This window comes from Oncorhynchus mykiss, chromosome 8 (assembly GCF_057628025.1).
Source record: "Oncorhynchus mykiss isolate SJ-2025 chromosome 8, ASM5762802v1, whole genome shotgun sequence".
In the NCBI taxonomy this organism is placed as follows: domain Eukaryota; kingdom Metazoa; phylum Chordata; class Actinopteri; order Salmoniformes; family Salmonidae; genus Oncorhynchus; species Oncorhynchus mykiss.
Window position 1 is genome coordinate 89,970,529 of NC_143029.1, and position 22,139 is coordinate 89,992,667.

At 43.4% G+C, this 22,139-nt stretch overlaps 2 protein-coding genes across 4 annotated transcripts in view; both read left to right on the forward strand.

Moving 5' to 3' along the window:
* Positions 1–5,809, forward strand: part of LOC110512128 (uncharacterized) — a 101,123-nt gene extending 95,314 nt beyond the window's left edge. The window contains exon 20 of the mRNA XM_090182934.1: positions 2,527–5,809. The gene's annotated coding sequence lies outside the window, so the exon portion shown is untranslated. The remainder of the gene's footprint in view (positions 1–2,526) is intronic.
* Positions 5,810–12,417: 6,608 nt separating this feature from the next.
* On the forward strand, positions 12,418–21,066 carry LOC110512127 (zinc finger and BTB domain-containing protein 14). 3 transcript variants are annotated; one of them, XM_036986649.2, is made up of 3 exons: positions 12,418–12,575; positions 16,720–16,866; positions 17,623–21,066. In XM_036986649.2, the coding sequence occupies exon 3, from the start codon at positions 17,652–17,654 to the stop codon at positions 18,810–18,812; it is 1,161 nt and encodes a 386-aa protein (XP_036842544.2). In that variant the 5' UTR covers positions 12,418–12,575; positions 16,720–16,866; positions 17,623–17,651; the 3' UTR covers positions 18,813–21,066. The 3 variants fall into 3 exon arrangements, with proteins under 3 accessions (XP_036842544.2, XP_090039061.1, XP_036842543.2); XM_090182935.1 differs by having other exon boundaries at positions 12,525–12,760; XM_036986648.2 differs by lacking the exon at positions 12,418–12,575 and having other exon boundaries at positions 16,748–17,404.
* The last annotated feature ends 1,073 nt before the right edge of the window (positions 21,067–22,139 follow it).

Consider the following 22,139-nt stretch of genomic DNA (forward strand, 5'->3'; position numbering starts at 1 on the left):
TTTAGCTTTGTAATTATGTGGCATTGTGTGTAGATTGCTGACGGGGGGGCGAAATGATTTCATCCATTTTAGAATAAGGCTGTAACGTAACAAAATGTGGAAAAAGTCAAGGGGTCTAAATATTATCTCCCTAAGCACTGTACATACCATGCATCCATATATGTATCTATTAATATGTGACAGACGTGATGTAACTAGTGTACTAGTTTCTAGCTAAGTACTAAGTTCCAGCTACCTTATAGCCAATAGTCACACTCGCTGACTTCCACTCCCCACCTAACATGTACATAACATCCCTCCCTCTCTCCTCGTGACATGCCTGACTCACCCCCCCCCCCCCCCCCCTCCTCCCACTCCTCCCACACTTCAGGTGTGCAAACCTCTTAGAGACTTTACAAGAAAGACAAACAAGCTGTTAATCGCTGCCAAAGGTGACTCTAACATGTATTGATTTCAGGGGGTTGAATACTAATCTAATCAATGTGTATTAGCCTTTATTTTATTTTATTTAAGTTTTCTTTACAAATGTTAGAATTGTTTTTCTTACACTTTGACATTACAGAGTTTTTTTTTTTGTGTGTGTAAATCATTGACAAAAAAAAAGTGACAATTAAATCCATTTTTAATCTCACTTTTGTAACACAACAAAAATGTGGAAGAAAAGTAATTGGGTACATAATACTGTGTGAAGACACTGTACCATCTAGCCGTCAAATCTATGCATCTGCTGTCCTTCCCGGCTGAGTTTGCCACTTGGAGACTCTGGCAAATGCATTGAAATCACTCAGCCAATGTATACACACAGGAAATGTATGCACACAGGAAATGTATGGTAGAAGGGCCTGGTAGAATGTATGGGCCTATGGGCCCTGGTAGAAGTAGTGCACTACATCCTATGGGTCCTGGTCACAAGTAGTGCACTACATCCTATGGGTCCTGGTCACAAGTAGTGCACTACATCCTATGAGCCCTGGTCATTAGCTTCTGAATGAAATAATAAACCTGTGTGTGTGTGTGTGTGTGTGTGTGTGTGTGTGTGTGTGTGTGTGTGTGTGTGTGTGTGTGTGTGTGTGTGTGTGTGTGTGTGTGTGTGCGTGTCTGGTTTGCATGACTCATTACGAGACTGTGAGGTTACCATGGCCTTGTCCTCATCTCTGTGAGGTCTCCATGGCCTTGTCCTCAGCTCTGTGAGGTCTCTATGGCCTTGTCCTCAGCTCTGTGAGGTCTCTATGGCCTTGTCCTCAGCTCTGTGAGGTCTCCATGGCCTTGTCCTCAGCTCTGTGAGGTCTCTATGGCCTTGTCCTCAGCTCTGTGAGGTCTCCATGGCCTTGTCCTCAGCTCTGTGAGTTCTCTATGGCCTTGTCCTCAGCTCTGTGAGGTCTCCATGGCCTTGTCCTCAGCTCTGTGAGGTCTCCATGGCCTTGTCCTGAGCTCTGTGAGATCTCCATTGCCTTGTCCTCAGCTCTGTGAGGTCTCTATGGCCTTGTCCTCAGCTCTGTGAGGTCTCCATGGCCTTGTCCTCAACTATGTGAGGTCTCCATGGCCTTGTCCTGAGCTCTGTGAGATCTCCATTGCCTTGTCCTCAGCTCTGTGAGGTCTCTATGGCCTTGTCCTCAGCTCTGTGAGGTCTCTATGGCCTTGTCCTCAGCTCTGTGAGGTCTCTATGGCCTTGTCCTCAGCTCTGTGAGGTCTCCATGGCCTTGTCCTCAGCTCTGTGAGGTCTCTATGGCCTTGTCCTCAGCTCTGTGAGGTCTCTATGGCCTTGTCCTCATCTCTGTGAGGTCTCCCTGGCCTTGTCCTCAGCTATGTGAGGTCTCTATGGCTTTGTCCTCAGCTCTGTGAGGTCTCTATGGCCTTGTCCTCAGCTCTGTGAGGTCTCTATGGCCTTGTCCTCAGCTCTGTGAGGTCTCTATGGCCTTGTCCTCAGCTCTGTGAGGTCTCCATGGCCTTGTCCTCAGCTCTGTGAGGTCTCTATGGCCTTGTCCTCAGCTATGTGAGGTCTCCATGGCCTTGTCCTCAGCTCTGTGAGGTCTCCATGGCCTTGTCCTCAGCTCTGTGAGGTCTCCATGGCCTTGTCCTCAGCTCTGTGAGGTCTCCATGGCCTTGTCCTCAGCTCTGTGAGGTCAGCCCTGCGTGTGCTGCCGTGCCATGCGTGCTTCCCGTGCTGTTACTGTCCGTCAGTCAGCATCATTAACATTTCCAAAACATTAAGGATCGGTTTCTTGGACACAGATTAAGTCTAGTACTGGACCCCAAATGTACTTTCAAAGAGAGAGATGCTTGCTTTAGTCCAGGATTCATCTATGTCCGGTACACTGGCCCTTAAATGAGCTGACCTCTTTCCAATTCCAGTATCCTGCACTGTGTTATGTTCGCACGGTAATTTACAGAGAGAAAGCATCAGCATGGCTCTGCCATGGCCTCAGGCTCTCCTAATCTGCCTCCGATACTGTGCCGTTTCCTACGTGGCTCCCAATGCGAGGGAATGTACTAACCGAGACTGTTTCTCTCTGTCTCTGTTTTTAGGAGTAAGGACAGCTCTATATATCCCGCCTGGTAGAAGGACTCGCCCTCCCAACCTCCTCCAACGTCATGATGGACCTCATTACATTACTGCCCCCGCCTGCTGGGCCTGTTATAACTACAGTAGAGACTATAGAGCCAGCCTATTGTTCTACAGACGGACTCTGCTCCGTAGAAATATAACCTATAGAACGAAACCTCCCCATTCCAGTCCATGATGGCATGATAGATTGTAATTCTATGCTTTGCTCTCAATGGGGCCCGATCCATGTGCTTAACTTGGACTTTGTGAAAAATCATCCATTGATGTCAAAAAATCATCCATTGATGTCAAAAATTCAAATTATGTCGTTAGAGTTTAACATTCCCATCATCAGTCTCATCTGTGATTATCAACATGCATATTGCATGAGCAAAACTAAGCAGTTTAGCATTATTATGAAAAATAATTATATCAGATTACTACTCCCATACTGTCAGATAATAAACAATGATATCAGATTCCTACTCCCATACTCTCAGATTATAAACAATGATATCAGATTACTACTCCCATACTGTCAGATTATAAACAATGATATCAGATTACTACTCCCATACTGTCAGATTATAAACAATGATATCAGATTACTACTCCCATACTGTCAGATAATAAACAATGATATCAGATTACTACTCCCATACTGTCAGATTATAAACAATGATATCAGATTACTACTCCCATACTGTCAGATTATAAACAATGATATCAGATCACTACTCCCATACTGTCATATTATAAACAATGATATCAGATTCCTACTCCCATACTGTCAGATAATAAACAATGATATCAGATTACTACTCCCATACTGTCAGATTATAAACAATGATATCAGATTCCTGCTCCCATACTGTCAGATGATAAACAATGATATCAGATTCCTACTCCCATACTGTCATATTATAAACAATGATATCAGATTCCTACTCCCATACTGTCATATTATAAACAATGATATCAGATTCCTACTCCCATACTGTCAGATGATAAACAATGATATCAGATTCCTACTCCCATACTGTCATATTATAAACAATGATATCAGATTCCTACTCCCATACTGTCAGATGATAAACAATGATATCAGATTACTACTCCCATACTGTCAGATGATAAACAATGATATCAGATTCCTACTCCCATACTGTCATATTATAAACAATAATATCAGATTACTACTCCCATACTGTCATATTATAAACAATGATATCAGATTACTACTCCCATACTGTCAGATTATAAACAATGATATCAGATTCCTACTCCCATACTGTCAGATGATAAACAATGAAATCAGATTACTACTCCCATACTGTCATATTATAAACAATGATATCAGATTACTACTCCCATACTGTCAGATTATAAACAATGATATCAGATTACTACTCCCATACTGTCAGATTATAAACAATGATATCAGATTACTACTCCCATACTGTCAGATTATAAACAATGATATCAGATTACTACTCCCATACTGTCAGATTATAAACAATGGTATCAGATTCCTACTCCCATACTGTCAGATGATAAACAATGAAATCAGATTACTACTCCCATACTGTCATATTATAAACAATGATATCAGATTACTACTCCCATACTGTCAGATGATAAACAATGATATCAGATTACTACTCCCATACTGTCATATTATAAACAATGATATCAGATTACTACTCCCATACTGTCAGATTATAAACAATGATATCAGATTACTACTCCCATACTGTCAGATTATAAACAATGATATCAGATTCCTACTCCCATACTGTCAGATGATAAACAATGATATCAGATTCCTACTCCCATACTCTCAGATAATAAACAATGATATCAGATTCCTACTCCCATACTGTCATATTATAAACAATGATATCAGATTACTACTCCCATACTGTCATATTATAAACAATGATATCAGATTACTACTCCCATACTGTCAGATGATAAACAATGATATCAGATTACTACTCCCATACTGTCATATTATAAACAATGATATCAGATTCCTACTCCCATACTGTCAGATGATAAACAATGATATCAGATTCCTACTCCCATACTGTCATATTATAAACAATGATATCAGATTCCTACTCCCATACTGTCATATTATAAACAATGATATCAGATTCCTACTCCCATACTGTCAGATGATAAACAATGATATCAGATTCCTACTCCCATACTGTCATATTATAAACAATGATATCAGATTCCTACTCCCATACTGTCAGATGATAAACAATGATATCAGATTACTACTCCCATACTGTCAGATGATAAACAATGATATCAGATTCCTACTCCCATACTGTCATATTATAAACAATAATATCAGATTACTACTCCCATACTGTCATATTATAAACAATGATATCAGATTACTACTCCCATACTGTCAGATTATAAACAATGATATCAGATTCCTACTCCCATACTGTCAGATGATAAACAATGATATCAGATTACTACTCCCATACTGTCATATTATAAACAATGATATCAGATTACTACTCCCATACTGTCAGATTATAAACAATGATATCAGATTACTACTCCCATACTGTCAGATTATAAACAATGATATCAGATTACTACTCCCATACTGTCAGATTATAAACAATGATATCAGATTACTACTCCCATACTGTCAGATTATAAACAATGATATCAGATTCCTACTCCCATACTGTCAGATGATAAACAATGATATCAGATTCCTACTCCCATACTCTCAGATAATAAACAATGATATCAGATTCCTACTCCCATACTGTCAGATGATAAACAATGATATCAGATTACTACTCCCATACTGTCATATTATAAACAATGATATCAGATTACTACTCCCATACTGTCAGATGATAAACAATGATATCAGATTACTACTCCCATACTGTCATATTATAAACAATGATATCAGATTCCTACTCCCATACTGTCAGATGATAAACAATGATATCAGATTACTACTCCCATACTGTCAGATGATAAACAATGATATCAGATTACTACTCCCATACTGTCAGATGATAAACAAACAGGTTAATTTATCCACCTCCCACCACACTGAACTCTACAATAGGCCAAAACGATTGATTCATTCACCACCTTATTATCGATTTTGGATGAGTTTTAAAATTATAATTTAACAGTAATTATTGTAGCGGCATTGTTTATTTTTATTTATGAAATAAATAAATAAATAAAACGTCACTCCAAACGGGTAAACTGCTGTCGGCTGTTTGTGACACATTGGAGGGGCACAACATTATAATAACCTAGCAAATAGAGCCAACACCTTCTCCACTCCTTCACACCTCAGAGATTTACAGTTAGAAATAGACATATATTAGTTCAACATGGTATTGTACGTACATGTGCTTTCCTAAGGCAACAAAACAATACAAACTAAGGCAGATTTATATCTTCCATATTCAGTTACAAATTATTTTATTCATTTTTTTTATTTTTATTTGTCAATTTTCTTTGTCAATGATCCATGGAGAATGGGAAAATAAGGACAATTATACGGATTTGTCCGTATCTTCCCATCCTCCATGGATCAAATGATTCAGCTATTTGAATCATTGATTTGAATCATTTAAATGATAGATTTGAGTCATTTGATTCAGAATATTTGAATCACTGATTTGAATCATTTGATTCAGCATATTTGAGACAGTGTGCCAGTGTGCCAGTTTAGCACCCAGGCTATATTTGAGACAGTGTGCCAGTGTGCCAGTTTAGCACCCAGGCTATATTTGAGACAGTGTGCCAGTCTAGCACCCAGGCTATATTTGAGACAGTGTGCATGCCAGTCTATCACCCAGGCTATATTTGAGACAGCCTGTGTGCCAGTCTAGCACCCAGGCTATATTTGAGACAGCCTGTGTGCCAGTCTATCACCCAGGCTATATTTGAGACAGCCTGTGTGCCAGTCTAGCACCCAGGCTATATTTGAGACAGTGTGCGTGCCAGTCTATCACCCAGGCTATATTTGAGACAGCCTGCATGCCAGTCTCTTTGTGCTCTTGCCAACTCCTTATCACTAATTGTTTGGCATGACAATAATTGAGTTGGTATGATAGCACAAACAGTCTAGCATCCAGGCTATATTTGAGACATGGGTCCTGGTCAGTAATAGTACCCCCTAAAGAACCTAGTGGTTAGAGTGTAGAGGAGGCAGGTAGCCTAGAGTTTAGAGTGTAGGGGTGGCAGGTAGCCTAGTGTTTAGAGTGTAGGTAGCCAGGTGGTTAGAGTGTAGGGGAGGCAGGTAGACTAGTGGTTAGAGTGTAGGGGCGGCAGGTGGCCTAGTGGTTAGAGTGTAGGGGCGGCAGGTAGACTAGTGGTTAGAGTGTAGGGTCGGCAGGTAGACTAGTGGTTAGAGTGTAGGGGAGGCAGGTAGACTAGTGGTTGGAGTGTAGGGGCGGCAGGTGGCCTAGTGGTTAGAGTGTAGGGGCGGCAGGTAGACTAGTGGTTAGAGTGTAGGGTCGGCAGGTAGACTAGTGGTTAGAGTGTAGGGTCAGCAGGTAGACTAGTGGTTAGAGTGTAGGGTCGGCAGATAGACTAGTGGTTAGAGTGTAGGGGCGGCAGGTAGACTAGTGGTTAGAGTGTAGGGACGGCAGGTAGCCTAGTGGTTAGAGTGGAGGGACGGCAGGTAGACTAGTGGTTAGAGTGTAGGGGCGGCAGGTGGCCTAGTGGTTAGAGTGTAGGGGCGGCAGGTAGACTAGTGGTTAGAGTGTAGGGTCGGCAGGTAGACTAGTGGTTAGAGTGTAGGGTCAGCAGGTAGACTAGTGGTTAGAGTGTGGGGGCGGCAGGTAGCCTAGTGGTTAGAGCAGTTGGGCCACTAACCGAAAGGTTGCTAGATAGAATCCTCCGAGCTGACAAGGTAAAAATCTGTCATTCTGCCCCTGAACAAGGCAGTTAACCCACTGTTCCTAGGACGTCGTTGAAAATAAGAATGGGTTCTTAACTGACTTGCCAAGTTAAATAAATAAAAAATATACTGTATTTGTGGCCATAAATTGGTGATTTAAAAAAATATAAATCCATCTCAGACTGTTTCAAAAATACTTGCGATTTCCTCAGAGGATGATGTCATCCTCTTGAGGAGGATGCGCTGGCCAATCAGAGGTCTACTTGCATTAATATTTGGCATTCCCAAAACAGAAAATATACTTTTTAACATACTTAATAAAAAAAAAATTTAAAAAAAATGGAACAAAAACATTTTCCTTCATCTTGTCATTAATTATAGGTCATAGTTCATAGAAATCTGGAAACACTGGACAGTTAGTCACAGTTGCACTTTATGTTTAAGATTAGTGGGGAGGAGAAGCTACTCTTAGATCTGTACCTAGGCTAAACTTCACCCCTAAGCCAGTTTCCTTAGTCTAGTATCTGCAACACAACACAGCTACAACCATTCATCTACAGTGATGTTCCAGACTCAACAAAATAATACAAACGTGGGCAAATGCATTTGATTGTGATTTTTATTTTGTCATTTTCTTTTTTTTTAATAAAATATTGATTATATTATATTATTAGTTGTTTGTGTTGTCTTCAGTGGATGTATCAACTTTACATAGTTGTCTTGTAAAATACAATATAAAACATGTTGGAACATGATGATAGTGGATAATGTAGTAAGGTTTATTTGATGTACACATCATATAAAAGCTAAATTGCAAAACACAGACCAAAATAAAGATTAGTCATGTAGGTGGGGGATTAGTAATGTAGATGGGGGATTAGTCATGTAGATGGGGGATTAGTCATGTAGATGGGGGATTAGTCATGTAGATGGGGGATTAGTCGTGTAGATGGGGGATTAGTCGTGTAGATGGGGGGATTAGTAATGTAGATGGGGGATTAGTCATGTAGATGGGGGATTAGTCGTGTAGATGGGGGATTAGTCGTGTAGATGGGGGGATTAGTCATGTAGATGGGGGATTAGTCATGTAGATGGGGGATTAGTCATGTAGATGGGGGATTAGTCGTGTAGATGGGGGATTAGTCATGTAGATGGGGGATTAGTCATGTAGATGGGGGATTAGTCATGTAGATGGGGGATTAGTCGTGTAGATGGGGGATTAGTCATGTAGATGGGGGATTAGTCATGTAGATGGGGGATTAGTAATGTAGATGGGGGGATTAGTAATGTAGATGGGGGATTAGTCATGTAGATGGAGGGATTAGTCATGTAGATGGGGGTTAGTCATGTAGATGGGGGATTAGTCGTGTAGATGGGGGATTAGTCATGTAGATGGGGGGATTAGTCATGTAGGTGGGGGGATTAGTAATGTAGATGGGGATTAGTCATGTAGATGGAGGGATTAGTCGTGTAGATGGAGGGATTAGTCATGTAGATGGGGGGATTAGTCATGTAGATGGGGGATTAGTCATGTTGATGGGGGGATTAGTCATGTAGATGGGGTTTTTAGTCATGTAGATGGAAGATTAGTCATGTAGATGGGGGGATTAGTCATGTAGATGGAGGGATTAGTCATGTAGATGGAGGGATTAGTCATGTAGATGGGGGATTAGTCATGTAGATGGAGGGATTAGTCATGTAGATGGAGGGATTAGTCATGTAGATGGGGATTAGTCATGTAGATGGAGGGATTAGTCATGTAGATGGGGGGATTAGTCATGTTGATGGGGGGATTAGTCATGTAGATGGGGGATTAGTCATGTAGATGGGGGATTAGTCATGTAGATGGGGGATTAGTCATGTAGATGGGGGATTAGTCATGTAGATGGGGGATTAGTCATGTAGATGGGGGATTAGTCATGTAGATGGGGGATTAGTCATGTAGATGGAGGGATTAGTCATGTAGATGGAGGGATTAGTCATGTGGATGGGGGATTAGTCATAGAGATGGGGACAATGAGTCATGTGGATGGGGGGAATTAGTGTTGTAGATGGGGATAAATAGTCATGTAGATGGGGGGAATGAGCCATTTAGGAGGGGGGCTGGAACAAATAATTCAGAAGGGGGGCTGGAATGAGTCATGTATACGAGGGTAAACAGCCAAGTGGATTGGGGGAATTAGTTATGTTGATGGTTAATGAGTCATGTTGAAGGGGGGATTAGTCATGTTGATGGGGGAATTAGTCATGTTGAAGGGGGGAATTAGTCATGTGGATTGGGGGAATTAGTCATGTTGAAGGGGGGAATTAGTCATGTGGATTGGGGGAATTAGTTATGTGGATTGGGGGAATTAGTCATGTTGAAGGGGGGAATTAGTCATGTGGATTGGGGGAATTAGTTATGTTGATGGGGGAATTAGTCATGTTGATGGGGGAATTAGTAATGTTGAAGGGGGGAATTAGTCATGTTGAAGGGGGGAATTAGTCATGTGGATTGGGGGAATTAGTCATGTTGAAGGGGGGAATTAGTCATGTGGATTGGGGGAATGAGTTATGTTGATGGGGGAATTAGTCATGCTGATGGGGGAATTAGTCATGTTGAAGGGGGGAATTAGTCATGTGGATTGGGGGAATTAGTCATTTTGAAGGGGGGAATTAGTCATGTGGATTGGGGGAATTAGTCATGTTGATGGGGGAATTAGTCAATTAGTCGTGTTGATGGGGGAATTAGTCATGTTGAAGGGGGGAATTAGTCATGTGGATTGGGGAATTAGTCATGTTGAAGGGGGGAATTAGTCATGTTGAAGGGGGGAATTAGTCATGTGGATTGGGGGAATTAGTTATGTTGATGGGGGAATGAGTCATGTTGATGGGAATAATTAGTCATGTTGATGGGGATAATTAGTCATGTTGATGGGGATAATTAGTCATGTTGAAGGGGGGAATTAGTCATGTTGAAGAGGGGAATTAGTCATGTGGATAGGGAGAATTAGGCATGTGGATTGGTGGGAACTGAGTGATGTAGATAGGGGGGAGTCATGATGATTGGGTGTAATTAGTCATGTGGATTGGGGGAACTGAGTGATGTAGATAGGGGGGGGGTCATGATGATTGGGTGTAATTAGTCATGTGGATGGGGGGGAACCAAGTCATGTAGATGGGGGGGAAATTAGTCATGTAGATGGAGGGGGGACTGAGTCATGTAGATGGGGGGGAACTGAGTCATGTAGAATGGGGGGGGGGACTGAGTCATGTAGATGGGGGGGGGCTGAGTCATGTAGATGGGGGGGAAATTAGTCATGTAGATGGAAGGGGGACTGAGTCATGTAGATGGGGGGAATTAGTTATGTTGATGGGGGACTGAGTCATGTTGATGGGGGAACCAAGTCATGTAGATGGGGGGGAAATTAGTCATGTAGATGGAGGGGGGACTGAGTCATGTAGATGGGGGGGAACTGAGTCATGTAGAATGGGGGGGGGGGACTGAGTCATGTAGATGGGGGGGGGCTGAGTCATGTAGATGGGGGGGAAATTAGTCATGTAGATGGAAGGGGGACTGAGTCATGTAGATGGGGGGAATTAGTTATGTTGATGGGGGACTGAGTCATGTTGATGGGGGAATGAGTCATGTTGATGGGAATAATTAGTAATGTTGATGGGGATAATTAGTCATGTTGATGGGGATAATTAGTCATGTTGAAGGGGGGAATTAGTCATGTTGAAGAGGGGAATTAGTCATGTGGATAGGGGGAATTAGGCATGTGGATTGGTGGGAACTGAGTGATGTAGATAGGGGGGAGTCATGATGATTGGGTGTAATTAGTCATGTGGATTGGGGGAACTGAGTGATGTAGATAGGGGGGGGTCATGATGATTGGGTGTAATTAGTCATGTGGATGGGGGGAACCGAGTCATGTAGATGGGGGGGAAATTAGTCATGTAGATGGAGGGGGGACTGAGTCATGTAGATGGGGGGGAACTGAGTCATGTAGAATGGGGGGGGGAACTGAGTCATGTAGATGGGGGGGGGACTGAGTCATGTAGATGGGGGGGAAATTAGGGGGACTGAGTCATGTAGATGGGGGGAATTAGTTATGTTGATGGGGGAATGAGTCATGTTGATGGGGGAATGAGTCATGTTGATGGGAATAATTAGTCATGTTGATGGGGATAATTAGTCATGTTGATGGGGATAATTAGTCATGTTGAAGGGGGGAATTAGTCATGTTGAAGAGGGGAATTAGTCATGTGGATAGGGGGAATTAGGCATGTGGATTGGTGGGAACTGAGTGATGTAGATAGGGGGGAGTCATGATGATTGGGTGTAATTAGTCATGTGGATTGGGGGAACTGAGTGATGTAGATAGGGGGGGGTCATGATGATTGGGTGTAATTAGTCATGTGGATGGGGGGAACCGAGTCATGTAGATGGGGGGGAAATTAGTCATGTAGATGGAGGGGGGACTGAGTCATGTAGATGGGGGGGAACTGAGTCATGTAGAATGGGGGGGGGGGGGACTGAGTCATGTAGATGGGGGGGACTGAGTCATGTAGATGGGGGGGAAATTAGTCATGTAGATGGAAGGGGGACTGAGTCATGTAGATGGGGGGGAACTGAGTCATGTAGAATGGGGGGGGGGGAAACTGAGCCATGTAGAATGGGGGGGAACTGAGTCATGTAGATGGGGGGGAACTGAGTCATGTAGATGGGGGGGGACTGAGTCATGTAGAATGGGGGGGAAACTAGTCATGTAGATGGGGGGGAAATTAGTCATGTAGATGGAGGGGGGGGTTATGAGCAGTTCAGAACCCAAGAAACATGATCAAGTTTACCAGAAGGCACTTGAAAGTTTACCCGTTTTTTGTTTTGTTTTTGGGGGTTGGGGGACTAATTTGGTTGATTTATGAGGGTCATATTTACATCCATTGTTAGAGTACAGTAGAGAGAACCTGCCTGTAATTCCCCTCCAGTCCTACAGAGGGCAGAAACACCAGCGTCACTTCCTCTGAGAGCTGACGGTCACAACAAGGTGGAGGAAGAGGCAGAGAGACCAGGGTTGTTGCGTCGTCTTCGACTGCAGCCTTGCGTGACAACACCAAACCGGATTCGTGTTTCTGGTATAGACATTTTTTCTTCTTCTTCTTCTCGAAGGGGACCAATCTTATATTTACACATTTCATCGACCAGTGTAAATGAACTGTTCTGTTTGGTGTTTTAACTTGGACAAAAGTTCAGGAAAACCTTCTAATGGAGGCTTGCTGGGCAAAATGGCTGGGCTCTCTGAAATGTGAAACGTACACGGGTCAGTTTACATAGTTGTCTTGTAAAATACAATATAAAACATGTTGGAACATGATGATAGTGGATAATGTAGTAAGGTTTATTTGATGTACACATCATATAAAAGCTAAATTGCAAAACACAGACCAAAATAAAGATTAGTCATGTAGGTGGGGGGATTAGTTATGTAGATGGGGGATTAGTCATGTAGATGGGGGGATTAGTTATGTAGATGGGGGGATTAGTCATGTAGATGGGGGATTAGTCATGTAGATGGAGGGATTAGTTATGTAGATGGAGGGATTAGTCATGTAGATGGGGGGATTAGTCATGTAGATGGGGGATTAGTCATGTAGATGGGGGATTAGTCGTGTAGATGGGGGATTAGTCATGTAGATGGGGGATTAGTCATGTAGATGGGGGATTAGTCATGTAGATGGGGGATTAGTCATGTAGATGGGGGATTAGTCATGTAGATGGGGGATTAGTCATGTAGATGGGGGATTAGTAATGTAGATGGAGGGATTAGTAATGTAGATGGGGGGATTAGTCATGTAGATGGAGGGATTAGTCATGTAGATGGGGGTTAGTCATGTAGATGGGGGATTAGTCGTGTAGATGGGGGATTAGTCATGTAGATGGGGGGATTAGTCATGTAGGTGGGGGGATTAGTAATGTAGATGGGGATTAGTCATGTAGATGGAGGGATTAGTCGTGTAGATGGAGGGATTAGTCATGTAGATGGGGGGATTAGTCATGTAGATGGGGGATTAGTCATGTTGATGGGGGGATTAGTCATGTAGATGGGGTTTTTAGTCATGTAGATGGCAGATTAGTCATGTAGATGGGGGGATTAGTCATGTAGATGGAGGGATTAGTCATGTAGATGGAGGGATTAGTCATGTAGATGGGGGATTAGTCATGTAGATGGAGGGATTAGTCATGTAGATGGAGGGATTAGTCATGTAGATGGGGATTAGTCATGTAGATGGAGGGATTAGTCATGTAGATGGGGGGATTAGTCATGTTGATGGGGGGATTAGTCATGTAGATGGGGGATTAGTCATGTAGATGGGGGATTAGTCATGTAGATGGGGGATTAGTCATGTAGATGGGGGGATTAGTCATGTAGATGGGGGATTAGTCATGTAGATGGGGGATTAGTCATGTAGATGGGGGGATTAGTCATGTAGATGGAGGGATTAGTCATGTAGATGGAGGGATTAGTCATGTGGATGGGGGATTAGTCATAGAGATGGGGACAATGAGTCATGTGGATGGGGGGAATTAGTGTTGTAGATGGGGATAAATAGTCATGTAGATGGGGGGAATGAGCCATTTAGGAGGGGGGCTGGAACAAATAATTCAGAAGGGGGGCTGGAATGAGTCATGTATACGAGGGTAAACAGCCAAGTGGATTGGGGGAATTAGTTATGTTGATGGTTAATGAGTCATGTTGAAGGGGGGATTAGTCATGTTGATGGGGGAATTAGTCATGTTGAAGGGGGGAATTAGTCATGTGGATTGGGGGAATTAGTCATGTTGAAGGGGGGAATTAGTCATGTGGATTGGGGGAATTAGTTATGTGGATTGGGGGAATTAGTCATGTTGAAGGGGGGAATTAGTCATGTGGATTGGGGGTATTAGTTATGTTGATGGGGGAATTAGTCATGTTGATGGGGGAATTAGTAATGTTGAAGGGGGGAATTAGTCATGTTGAAGGGGGGAATTAGTCATGTGGATTGGGGGAATTAGTCATGTTGAAGGGGGGAATTAGTCATGTGGATTGGGGGAATGAGTTATGTTGATGGGGGAATTAGTCATGCTGATGGGGGAATTAGTCATGTTGAAGGGGGGAATTAGTCATGTGGATTGGGGGAATTAGTCATTTTGAAGGGGGGAATTAGTCATGTGGATTGGGGGAATTAGTCATGTTGATGGGGGGAATTAGTCAATTAGTCGTGTTGATGGGGGAATTAGTCATGTTGAAGGGGGGAATTAGTCATGTGGATTGGGGAATTAGTCATGTTGAAGGGGGGAATTAGTCATGTTGAAGGGGGGAATTAGTCATGTGGATTGGGGGAATTAGTTATGTTGATGGGGGAATGAGTCATGTTGATGGGAATAATTAGTCATGTTGATGGGGATAATTAGTCATGTTGATGGGGATAATTAGTCATGTTGAAGGGGGGAATTAGTCATGTTGAAGAGGGGAATTAGTCATGTGGATAGGGAGAATTAGGCATGTGGATTGGTGGGAACTGAGTGATGTAGATAGGGGGGAGTCATGATGATTGGGTGTAATTAGTCATGTGGATTGGGGGAACTGAGTGATGTAGATAGGGGGGGGGTCATGATGATTGGGTGTAATTAGTCATGTGGATGGGGGGGAACCAAGTCATGTAGATGGGGGGGAAATTAGTCATGTAGATGGAGGGGGGACTGAGTCATGTAGATGGGGGGGAACTGAGTCATGTAGAATGGGGGGGGGGGACTGAGTCATGTAGATGGGGGGGGCTGAGTCATGTAGATGGGGGGGAAATTAGTCATGTAGATGGAAGGGGGACTGAGTCATGTAGATGGGGGGAATTAGTTATGTTGATGGGGGACTGAGTCATGTTGATGGGGGAATGAGTCATGTTGATGGGAATAATTAGTAATGTTGATGGGGATAATTAGTCATGTTGATGGGGATAATTAGTCATGTTGAAGGGGGGAATTAGTCATGTTGAAGAGGGGAATTAGTCATGTGGATAGGGGGAATTAGGCATGTGGATTGGTGGGAACTGAGTGATGTAGATAGGGGGGAGTCATGATGATTGGGTGTAATTAGTCATGTGGATTGGGGGAACTGAGTGATGTAGATAGGGGGGGGTCATGATGATTGGGTGTAATTAGTCATGTGGATGGGGGGAACCGAGTCATGTAGATGGGGGGGAAATTAGTCATGTAGATGGAGGGGGGACTGAGTCATGTAGATGGGGGGGAACTGAGTCATGTAGAATGGGGGGGGGAACTGAGTCATGTAGATGGGGGGGGGACTGAGTCATGTAGATGGGGGGGAAATTAGGGGGACTGAGTCATGTAGATGGGGGGAATTAGTTATGTTGATGGGGGAATGAGTCATGTTGATGGGGGAATGAGTCATGTTGATGGGAATAATTAGTCATGTTGATGGGGATAATTAGTCATGTTGATGGGGATAATTAGTCATGTTGAAGGGGGGAATTAGTCATGTTGAAGAGGGGAATTAGTCATGTGGATAGGGGGAATTAGGCATGTGGATTGGTGGGAACTGAGTGATGTAGATAGGGGGGAGTCATGATGATTGGGTGTAATTAGTCATGTGGATTGGGGGAACTGAGTGATGTAGATAGGGGGGGGTCATGATGATTGGGTGTAATTAGTCATGTGGATGGGGGGAACCGAGTCATGTAGATGGGGGGGAAATTAGTCATGTAGATGGAGGGGGGACTGAGTCATGTAGATGGGGGGGAACTGAGTCATGTAGAATGGGGGGGGGGGGGACTGAGTCATGTAGATGGGGGGGACTGAGTCATGTAGATGGGGGGGAAATTAGTCATGTAGATGGAAGGGGGACTGAGTCATGTAGATGGGGGGGAACTGAGTCATGTAGAATGGGGGGGGGGGGAAACTGAGCCATGTAGAATGGGGGGGAACTGAGTCATGTAGATGGGGGGGAACTGAGTCATGTAGATGGGGGGGGACTGAGTCATGTAGAATGGGGGGGAACTAGTCATGTAGATGGGGGGGAAATTAGTCATGTAGATGGAGGGGGGGGTTATGAGCAGTTCAGAACCCAAGAAACATGATCAAGTTTACCAGAAGGCACTTGAAAGTTTACCCGTTTTTTGTTTTGTTTTTGGGGGTTGGGGGACTAATTTGGTTGATTTATGAGGGTCATATTTACATCCATTGTTAGAGTACAGTAGAGAGAACCTGCCTGTAATTCCCCTCCAGTCCTACAGAGGGCAGAAACACCAGCGTCACTTCCTCTGAGAGCTGACGGTCACAACAAGGTGGAGGAAGAGGCAGAGAGACCAGGGTTGTTGCGTCGTCTTCGACTGCAGCCTTGCGTGACAACACCAAACCGGATTCGTGTTTCTGGTATAGACATTTTTTCTTCTTCTTCTTCTCGAAGGGGACCAATCTTATATTTACACATTTCATCGACCAGTGTAAATGAACTGTTCTGTTTGGTGTTTTAACTTGGACAAAAGTTCAGGAAAACCTTCTAATGGAGGCTTGCTGGGCAAAATGGCTGGGCTCTCTGAAATGTGAAACGTACACGGGTCAGCAGTGGTAGCAGAAATAACTGGCTACGAAAGGGCGTTTTTATAATTCCTTATAACTCGCAGAAATACCGTTTATTTTCACCGCTGGGTACAAAACAGTTTTGTATCCATATGCGTTGGGATTTCATTTTATTGCGGATACCTGCATTTTTTTTTTCGACAGTTCCGTGTTGTTTTTATTTTCCTTCCCCCAAAAGCCGATTGCTGCTTGACTGATTTGGCATTGTTACTGCGGTCTGTTATTGTCTCGTCGTCAGCTGTGGATACTCTCACTGTTGGATGGGAACCGACGAACAACAATATATATACGAAGCAACAGCCGACCGAACACATTTCAGAAGTTTGCTTTGGTGTGACAATTATATTTATATATATATATTTGATCGATACCGATGTGTATACTGTGTACTAACTAATCTACATTAATTCGTAACACTCGGCTATTATTGATATTCGACACGCCAATTAAATGAAAACTCGAAACCTTTTTTATATTTACCAAAAACTATTAGAAAACAGACACTTTTTTTTCAGTTACCATTGGACACGGCATTTGTTTTTTTTGCAGGTAAATACCATCTAAATAAACCTGCAATCATGGGTGAATTCCTGAAATACATCGACTACGATCACAAGACCAGTTTCCTGAAGATGTTGAACCAGCAGAGGATGGAAGGGGACCACTGTGACGTTGTGGTTGTGGTGGAAAACGTTGAGTTCAGAGCTCACCGCTGTGTCCTGGCCGCCTGCAGCATCTACTTCAAGAAGCTGTTTAAAAAACAGAACGATGTGGACAACTCCATCGTGGAGCTCGACTTCATCCGTTCAGACATCTTCGAGGAGGTCCTCAATTACATGTACACCGCCAGGCTCGCCGTCCGCAAAAAGGACATCAACCTCATGATGTCCTCCGGACAGGTCCTGGGGATCACGTTCCTCGACAACCTGTGTTCGCAGAAACGTGAGCCCAACATGAAGCTGAGTCGTGAGAACCAGGCGCCAGGCGACGGTATGAGAGCCCAGGACGCCATCCTCAAAGAGCTGGCTATGGAGGAGGTGAGGAAGAACAGCTTCTACGATGGAGGGATGGAGGCCATGGGCTCCGGGGGGCCTCACGGGGTCCCTCCTCACTTCGGCGGGAACATGTCTAAAGACCCCCACAGCGCCCACGGCTGGACCTCCTCGTCCTCCTCCTCCAGCGATATGAAGCTTGACTACCTGCTGTACGGCCACCGCTCTGACGGCATCCACCCGGGAATGAAACCAGGCGGAGACGGCCCCAAGAAAGACAAGTCCCACCTGGCCCACCGTCCGTTCGCTTGCGAGGTGTGCCCCAAAACCTTTACCACCCAGGCCCACCTCAAAGAGCACCTGAAGATCCACACGGGCTTTAAACCGCACCGCTGCCTGGTCTGTGGCAAGGCGTTCATACGAGGGCCCGACTTAAAGCGGCACGAGAGGGTCCACAGCAACGAGAGACCCTTCGGATGCCAGATGTGTGAAAAGGCCTTCAAGCACAAGTCCCACCTGCGAGACCACGAGCGGCAGCACCGAGGGGAGAGGCCCTTCAACTGCGGCTCCTGTGACAAGGCGTTCATCAAAGCGTCCGACCTGAAGCGCCACTGGAACACGATGCACAGCCAGCGCAGAACGCTGTCCCCCGCCGCCGCCGCCACCGCCGCCCCGGGCGGCATCCAGGGAGACGCCGACACGCAGAGCCAGAGGGACTGGAAGCTAGAGGCTGGGCCACATTCGTAAGGACGGACTGTTACACAGACACACACACACACACCATGCTTATATAGTGACAGACACACACACATACATGCACTAACACTCATGAATACACATGTGCACACACACACACACACAAGCATCCATAAACACATGAATATGATATGTACTGAGGTGTAACAATGAGAAGATGGTGGGATCATACCGTGTCCATTACAGTAATGACATAATGGGCATGTAGTAAATATGATCCTATTGAATTGTATTTTATTGAATTGTTTAGGTTTTTTGTTTTTTCCCCACTTCATGTAGAAAAATAATAATAATAATAATAATGTTTAGGCTACTATCTACTACGACGACCATTAATGTATATTTTTCACATTTAAAAAAAAAAAAAAAAAACATTTGTTGCTATTTAGACAGACAGGGTTCTTCTTATTATAACTTCTTATTATAACTTTTATTTATTTTACTTTATTGAATATCAGTAACATTTAAGTGTTTTTTTTTTTGTTTAACCTTACTGTATTTTAAGACAACAACAACAACAACAACAAAAATTGTGATTCTCTGCATAACATTTTTGTTGTGTATATCTTTTTACATGTGGATCTTAAAATGGCTGTTTTTATTGTAATGATTGGTTGATGTTACACTGTAGGAGTCACCATTCTGCTTTTGATACATACAGGTTATACCAAAGTCTTGGGCCTTCGATAAGACAGCCGGGTAACAGGTTAATACCATGTCGGTTCTGGAAATAAACCAACATTCCAAGTCAAAATTTCCATCCTCATTTTGGGGAAAATACAAATGGTGGAAAATTGGGAATTATTGGAATTTTCAGTTTGCTTGCGGAATTGGAATGGATTTGACCCTTGACCTTTGACAAGCAGTCTGAAGGAGGGCTGTTCATTGTCTGTTCAGCCCAAGCAGCATGAGTCCGACAAGATTTACTGTTATACAGTGTCACTAGCCGATCAGAGAGAGATACCACATCTGTATCAGTAGCCTATCAGTGAGAGATACCACATCTGTATCAGTAGCCTATCAGAGAGAGATACCACATCTGTATCACTAGCCTGTCATCAGAGAGAGATACCACATCTGTATCAGTAGCCTGTCATCAGAGAGAGATACCACATCTGTATCACTAGCCTGTCATCAGAGAGAGATACCACATCTGTATCAGTAGCCTATCATCAGAGAGAGATACCGCATCTGTATCACTAGCCTGTCATCAGAGAGAGATACCACATCTGTATCACTAGCCTGTCATCAGAGAGAGATACCACATCTGTATCAGTAGCCTATCATCAGAGAGAGATACCACATCTGTATCACTAGCCTGTCATCAGAGAGAGATACCACATCTGTATCACTAGCCTGTCATCAGAGAGAGATACCACATCTGTATCACTAGCCTGTCATCAGAGAGAGATACCACATCTGTATCACTAGCCTGTCATCAGAGAGAGATACCACATCTGTATCACTAGCCTGTCATCAGAGAGAGATACCACATCTGTATCAGTAGCCTATCATCAGAGAGAGATACCACATCTGTATCACTAGCCTGTCATCAGAGAGAGATACCACATCTGTATCACTAGCCTGTCATCAGAGAGAGATACCACATCTGTATCACTAGCCTGTCATCAGAGAGAGATACCACATCTGTATCACTAGCCTGTCATCAGAGAGAGATACCACATCTGTATCACTAGCCTGTCATCAGAGAGAGATACCACATCTGTATCAGTAGCCTATCATCAGAGAGAGATACCACATCTGTATCACTAGCCTGTCATCAGAGAGAGATACCACATCTGTATCACTAGCCTGTCATCAGAGAGAGATACCACATCTGTATCACTAGCCTGTCATCAGAGAGAGATACCACATCTGTATCACTAGCCTGTCATCAGAGAGAGATACCACATCTGTATCACATCTGTAGCTACCGTCAGAGAGCGATCGATACACCACGTCTGTATATACTGTAGCTTGACTAGTTGCACAATTAAAATATTTAGGACACACATTTATGATATATGCACATATAAACGTTGTTCTCTTACACTTTGAAAATAAACCAACATTTGATGAATAGATTTTTTGTGTGGGGGGGGGGGCATTGTTATGATCTGATTTCTTTTGTTAGTACATGTTTTTGTTTGTACATGTATTTTCATGAGGGCGTTCCTTTAGTATATGGTAATAGTTATGACTGTAACGATGTATATTTGTGTTAATACACACACATTCTATAGCAGTTACGGAATTCTTTTCTGGTGTCTGATTCAATTACAGTAACTTTGGATAATATTAGTTCAGGGAGATTTTCGGGTAACGTCCCGAATCTGGTGCCATTTGAGACGTACACAGAGACTAAATCAGATTTATTTTATATAGCCCTTTTTACATCAGCTGATATCTCAAAGTGCTGTACAGAAACCCAGCCTAAAACCCTCAAACAGCAAGCAATGCAGGTGTAGAAGCACGGTGGCTAGGAAAAAACTCCCTGGAAAGGCCAAAACCTAGGAAGAAACCTAAAGAGGAACCAGGCTATGTGGGGTGGCCAGTCCTCTTCTGGCTGTACCAGGTAGAGAGGAACCAGGCTATGTGGGGTGGCCAGTCCTCTTCTGGCTGTGCCGGGAAGACTACAGTGTTAATTTATCCCAAACCAGAACCGTGTGTCCAGAGGGTTTCGTGACATCCAGAGCCCAATTTTCATTCTCCTCCCCTCCCTCTCGCTCTCTTTCCTCCTCCTCCTCTCTTCTCACGGAAGCATGCAGTCGTTCACAGCACGCGACCCCATCAAGGATTTTAAACAATGTGTATTGGAGGATATTTCCTCACCAATCCAATGCTTTTAAATCCTTGTCGAGGAGGAGAATAGGAATTGGGTTCTGGGAAGCGCATTTAGAGCAAATATTATATCCTTTTGTAAACATACAAAGACCTGGACTTACTTGTTGTTGCTCTGGTATAGTAAAACGTATCATTTTGCCCCCATATTAACATTTTATTAAGCAAATATCTTAATTTATTTTAATAACATTTATTAATATTAATTTCACCTGAATGCACTGGAGAACAATTCAGAGTAATTCAGGAACAGAGATAGTTAACACCCCCTAATATACTGATTAAAAAAATATGAATGTAACATATCAAGTTATGATTTCATGAGCTGAAGTAAATTATCCCAGAAATTTGCCGGACACACAAAAAAGTATTTCGCTCAAATGTTGTGCCAAGTCCCTGTTAGTGAGCATTTCTCCTTTGCCAAGATAATCCATCCACTTGACAGGTGTGACATATCAAGAAGCCGATTAAAATAGC

What these genes read in the sequence shown, in the direction of transcription:
- LOC110512127 (XM_090182935.1), top strand. Translation starts at nt 12,706, where the DNA reads ATGGAGGCTTGCTGGGCAAAATGGCTGGGCTCTCTGAAATGTGAAACG. An exon ending in GAAATGTGAAACGTACACGG is followed by an intron (nt 12,761 to 16,719) that starts GTCAGTTTACAT and finishes ATTCCCCTCCAG; the next exon opens with TCCTACAGAGGGCAGAAACA. An exon ending in AAACCGGATTCGTGTTTCTG is followed by an intron (nt 16,867 to 17,622) that starts GTATAGACATTT and finishes TTTTTTTTGCAG; the next exon opens with GTAAATACCATCTAAATAAA.